The following is a 6,000-nucleotide window of genomic DNA, read 5'->3' as shown; positions in this document are numbered from 1 at the left end:
AGCTCCTGCTACTATCAAGGCCCATTCTACGCGGCCTGTTGAACCTTCTTTTTGGGCAGACTGCTGTGGCGCATCCCTAGACCAATTGTGCAAGGCGGCTACATGGTCCTCAGTGAGCACGTTCATCAGGTTCTATGCCTTTGATACTTCCACCTCCAGGATGCTTCCTTTGGATGCCGGGTTCTTGCGTCCGCTACAGTACGCCCCCCTCCCATGAGAAACTGCTTTAGGACATCACCGATGTTATTCCCTGTGGAATACCATTGTACCCCACTGCAGAAAAGGAGATTTATGGTAAGACTTACCATTGTTAAATCTCTTTCTGCGAGGTACACTGGTTTCCGCAGGGCGCCCACCCTGACGCACTTAGCTGCTTTGTGTTTGTATGGCATTAGACGCTGGTACCTTCTCCTGTCGTGAGAACGTGGTGTACGTGGCTACTAACTACTGTCGTCTTTTACCTATTACTGCATTGGACTGGTTAACAAAACTGAGCTCCAGTGCCTGGAGGCGGAGATATAGAGGCAGCGGTGCTGTGCATCTTGGGAACAGTCAAAGCTTTAGCCTGTTGGTGCCTCGGAGCAAGATCCAACTCTACACCTAGATGTTATTCCCTGTGGAAACCAGTGTACCTCGCAGAAAGATAACAATGGTAAGTCTTACCATAAATGACCTGCAATTTTTTGAGAAAAGGAGAAACACCAACCCCCCCCAGACTGAATTTTTTAAAAAGTAACTGCATACTCAGCCCCCACCCCAAGTAGCAGAACCATTAGATCAGCACTCATCACAATGTCTGCGTGGGAGACCCCAAAATATCATGGGAGCAGTGCTCAATGAACCCATAGGAGGTTGTTAGACAAAGTCCCACCCTACTGTTGTAAAACAGAATGTAAAATGTGCACAATGAACAATGGTAAAACGTAAAAGAACAAGACAACACTTCAAAAAAGGTTTTTAATTGTTCAAAATAGCACAAAAACGACAGATAGCACTATAGTAATATTGGATCACTTCGAGAACTCCTCTACAATGGAAGTAATAGCTTTTCTTCTCAAAGAAAAAAAGGCAGGTGAGGTTTTAGCAGGAGATTCTAGGCGGTAACACATAGTAACACTATAATACAAAAACGAGAAGTGGCCACGGCCATTTTCTGTGGGATCTGCATATTTCATCTCCACTTTTGCCGTACTCTCTTCCATCAAGCTGGCAGAAAGTATTTTAAACAAAGCTGCAATTGCTTCATGAGGCTGAAAAACTAGGTTAAGATAATCTCACGTTTAAAAGGGAGGGGGGGGGGGGGGGGGGGGGGCTGGGGCATTAGTAAGAAAAGGCTACATTATCCTCAAGATATTTCTCCCATCATAAAAATACTTCCATCTGTCACCGCTGCTTGTGTCCTCATTTTAGGATGCAGATTGCTTTTATTGACAAAACATTCAAGTCTGGGAACAATTAAACTGACAATTCATAGAATTGTCAGAAACTTCTCAACAGCATACATCTCCTTTATAGCCCAACCAACCATGCAGCTCTCCTGATCTGTCATATCAGTCCATACTCTTAAAGATGTAAGGATATTAACCTAGATACTCATTAAATCATAAAAGTCACAATAGACAAAGGTATGTTCCTGGTTACAAATCAAGGGGGTAAAAAAAACAAAAAAAAACACACCTAAATGAAAATATGAGTAGACCTCATTCCTTCGCACATCTCTTTACAAGAAGCCAATGTTGTGCCATGAGTGAGAACCAAAAATTTTTGCACATTTGGAACCAGCTAGATTAAAAATACAAAGCAAAAAAGAATGTGTGTGTAAAATATAAATATATATATTATATATATATATATATATTTATTTTCTACACACATTAACACAAAGATGGTAGTAGTATTAAAATGAAACCCTACTGAGATAACGTAAATTCTAGGTGATCTATACAATTTTTTTTTTAATGGTTTTACTTTTGTACAAAAAAAATTAATTCCCCATGCTTTAAGCTACGTCAGATTTTTTTTAATGTTTTTTTTTCCTTTCTTGTTTCTTATAAATTTGTTTTTACAAAAAGAAAAAACAAATCCTAAACAGTTTGCGAAACCTGTTTTGAAACGGTTCCAACTGTTTGTATATATTTATATATGTATATTTATACTTTATGTATATGAAATAGAAATTGCTAACGCTTGGCCTTTCCTGCACCATGGGCCAACAACGATCGGTGCTGGTTATTTCTGTCAGGAAAATGAAAGTGTGGTGAACACAGTTACAGGATTCGCTGGCGGGCATGCCTGTTTGGATAGGAAGCAGTTTCTGTAGGTCGAGCGTCTTAAGAACACTGAAGTCAGCTGCTACATGAGATCAAAGACAGCACAGAAAAGGGAAGGACTACTGTATTATATAGCCGAGCCTTGGAAGAAAGTATTGAGTCAGAGTTCTGTCGGGGAAAATGCAAACTTTATGCAGAAAGTTAAAAGAAAGGGAAGGGATGTCAATAAGATGAGAAAAGAAAAAGAAAACCCGCTAACAGATTTCGGTTATAAAAGCAAACAATTGCAACCTGTTCACTGCTAGGTGCCAGGAAGGTCTGTCATGCAATTTTATGCCACCTTTCCTAGTCCTGAAGGGGTTAACCTAAGTAGTGATTACCTAGTGAAGTACACTCTAGATCACCCCGCTCAGCCACCCAGCGTGCGAAGGGGTTAGACATTATGTTGTACAGATAGGTTGGTATGCAGTTAGTTCCTCTTGACCTTGAAAAGTTCATCTCAAAACCAGTGGGACAAAAGAAATATAAAATGGACTGCACAAAATGAAAATGGTAACAGAAATTGAAAACAGTCAAAATAATAATAATAATAATAATAAAAAAAAACCTGTTGCAATATATATATATATAAAAATGTGAAATTTTGATGGTGCTTTTAAACTTTGAGTAACTTCCTTTAAATACATTTCAAGATGTGTTGTTCACAAGCTGAAATGGAATTCACCTAGCAGAGCTCTGACTGAACCAAGCAGAAAATGCGCACTCCAATGCCAAGCTTTGTTACAGACTGAGAAGTCTTGCTTTCATCCCAACAGTACGGACATGTCTGCACCATTTTACAAAAGAAAAGTCACAATAAAGTTCCGGGAATCATGCCCACTCCTTATTTTGTGCAGCTTTGCCGTCCAAGAGAGAGTGGCTTAAAACTAGCATCAGTGTGGGCCTGTGGCAACCCTATTGCTCATGTCTTTAAAACCATTACACCACGGATGTTGCTGAAATAAAGTCCCAAGTGCTTCTGTTGTCAAAACGAGAGGGGAGCGCCCCCCCAAACTCCCTTGTTGTAGTCTTGTAAGAGAAAAAAATGCCAAACAAGCAAAAAGACCTGGACGAATCATCTCCATAAGAAGCTTGTGTGGTTTTTTTGGGCCTGTCTGCTTGTGCACAGTTAACAACCTCAGTAAGTTCACAAAGTTCCAATGCAATCCTCCTGCTCCTCCTCGCTCCATAGAAAAATACAGAGGCAAAAAAATAAAAAAATAAAAATAAAAATAAATGGTAATCTGATGGAGTTTCTCCCCCCTGTCCACAAAGGAGACAAACAAAAAGAAAGAAAAAGATGTGCTTTTTCCAAAGTTATTGATAACCGGGGGGAGAACAAAAAAGAAAAGAAAAAAAAAAAGTTAGAAATAGCTTGTTGTCGGTACTTCCTACCAGCCCCATGTGACCGGTATGGTGGTAGGGACAAAAAAAACCCAAAGAGGGGTAGTAGACGTCTAGGAACAGCAAAGGAGGTCGCTGCTGTATGAGCATCATTTAGGAGACTGGGAGGTACTTCAACCTTGATCACGGATGATCAGGCTTTGCTTTCTTTGGAGCAGATTTCCTGGGTAAGAAAATACAAAGAACATTTTGTATTACTGAAACAGCACTATAAATATACATATATGTGCAAACATTACAAGCCCTACTTCACAATGGGTGAAAAAAAAAAAAAAAAAAAAAAAACACACAAAAAACCCAACACGACTCCAAAAAGGTCCATCAAAGTTTAGCAATCATACCACAACATTCTCAGCCAAGTTCTTAATGCATTAACTTTGTAATCTACTACAGTATACTCCAAATTGTCTCAACCATAATTCTAACACATGCCCTAGATGCATTCACAGTCTTCAACCCACAAAAGGTACTCTACCTTAACCGGGTGGGATAGCTAACAAAAAAACTAATCGTGTACAATATGAACCTGAAGTCCAACCAAAGTTATGAGGACTGGACGGAGAAGTATCTACATCCATCACTACAGTGAATTTAATATACAACAGCTCACCAAAGTCTGTGCCTATCAAAAACATTTTCAATGTTCTATCAAAAATAGGATTTTGGTACTTACCAGGTAAATCCTTTTCTTTGAATCCATAGGGGGCACTGGAGTACTCTTGGGATATGGACGGGCGTAGCCGAACAAAGGCACTGAATATTCAAATTTAGGACTCTCCCCCCCTCCATATCCCCGAGTACCTCAGTGTACTTTGTCAGTGTTTTTTTTACTGAGCGAACAGGATATAGAGAGGTTGACAATGGAGAATACCTATAACATAACGGACAACAACAAAGTTGACCCTTAACCTTATTGTCAACTAAACAGTTGACACCTTAACCGATAGAACTTTATAATTTGAACCAATCGGTGAAAATGTGTTACCACAAGCTCCTCTGAGCTTAATCCAAACCAAGTAAAACTTGTGACCCTAAGCTCCCTTGAGCTTAAAACAACCCAGGTAAAACTGCTCTGGGTGGGCGTCCAGTGCCCCCTATGGATTCAAAGAAAAGGATTTACCTGGTAAGTACCAAAATCCTATTTTCTTTATCATCCACTAGGGGTCACTGGAGTACTCTTGGGACGTACCAAAGCTTCCCTCGTGGGCGGGAGAGCTGTTTGATACTTGTAACAGTAGGCAGCCCAAAGCTAGATGCTGATGGCGCCACCATTATATGCAAACGTGCACAAACGTGGTGCACTGAAGGCTATGTAGCCGCGTCGTAGACGCTCCCCGACCCGCTGGGTCTGACATTCCCACAGAACCTGTGGGATGAGCTATTACTGACGTAGGCGATTGTAACTTAGCCTTAAAGGAACCCTGACTTGTAGTCATTATTATTATTCAACTGGATAATGTCTGCTGAGAAACTGGTTAACCCCAGTTGGCAGTATCATAGAGAACAAACTACTTATTCATATCACGTACTGTAGACGTTCGGGACATATATAAACGCGTAATGCGTGTACCACATTCAGAATTCTAGAATGTGCTGTCCACACAGGAACCACTATTGGTATATAGATGTGAAGGATACGAAAGCGGAATTCGTCGGAATATCTGCTTTGTAATGAGAAAACTCAAATACGGTGGCTTGGAATACAAGGCAACCAAATATGAAAACAAACCCCTTGCCGAAGCCAAGGCTAGAAGAAAAATGTTTTCCAAAGTGAGAAACTTAATCCCCATTTGTTGTAAGAGTTCAAAAATATGAAACTGTAAGAAATCTGAACCCAACCTCCAGTCGCCTGGCGCTGTAGGTGAGATAAATAGAGTCTGAACTTTGGTGACACCTTGTATAACGGTGTGTACAGACGCAATAAAGACAAACGTCTTTGAAGATAAGTTTACTACACAGATACCTGCACCCTCCGTGCAAGTAAACGCAGTTTTCCATACCACCCCGTTTAACAGAATACGGGTAACTTGAAGGATGATGTTGGAAACTTCCGAGGTTTACGACTTCTGTAAGCACACGAAATTTTGTAATAATGAGCTGCCTTAAGCGGTCTACTAGCTCGTAACATGGTTGGTATAACCGACACTGTAATGCTCTATTTCTTAAGAGGGCGTTTGAACCCTCACCCCATCCACCGCAACTGCGGTACATAGGTAATAGGTACATAGGTAACTATGGGTAAAAGAACGTTCCCTGATGTAACAGGTTGGACGTATTATGAGCGCCC

General features: G+C 40.6%; 1 protein-coding gene across 6 annotated transcripts in view; it reads right to left on the bottom strand.

Moving 5' to 3' along the window:
- Window positions 1–943: 943 nt before the first annotated feature.
- Window positions 944–6,000, bottom strand: part of HCFC1 (host cell factor C1) — a 94,508-nt gene continuing 89,451 nt past the window's right edge. For all 6 annotated transcript variants that reach the window (XM_063936394.1, XM_063936393.1, XM_063936392.1 and 3 more), the window contains exon 26: window positions 944–3,876. In XM_063936394.1, coding sequence (XP_063792464.1) covers window positions 3,837–3,876 — 40 coding nt within the window. In that variant the 3' untranslated portion in view covers window positions 944–3,836. The remainder of the gene's footprint in view (window positions 3,877–6,000) is intronic.

Source organism: Pseudophryne corroboree, chromosome 8, assembly GCF_028390025.1.
Source record: "Pseudophryne corroboree isolate aPseCor3 chromosome 8, aPseCor3.hap2, whole genome shotgun sequence".
Classification (NCBI taxonomy): domain Eukaryota; kingdom Metazoa; phylum Chordata; class Amphibia; order Anura; family Myobatrachidae; genus Pseudophryne; species Pseudophryne corroboree.
This window is presented reverse-complemented; position numbering and strand designations above follow the sequence as displayed.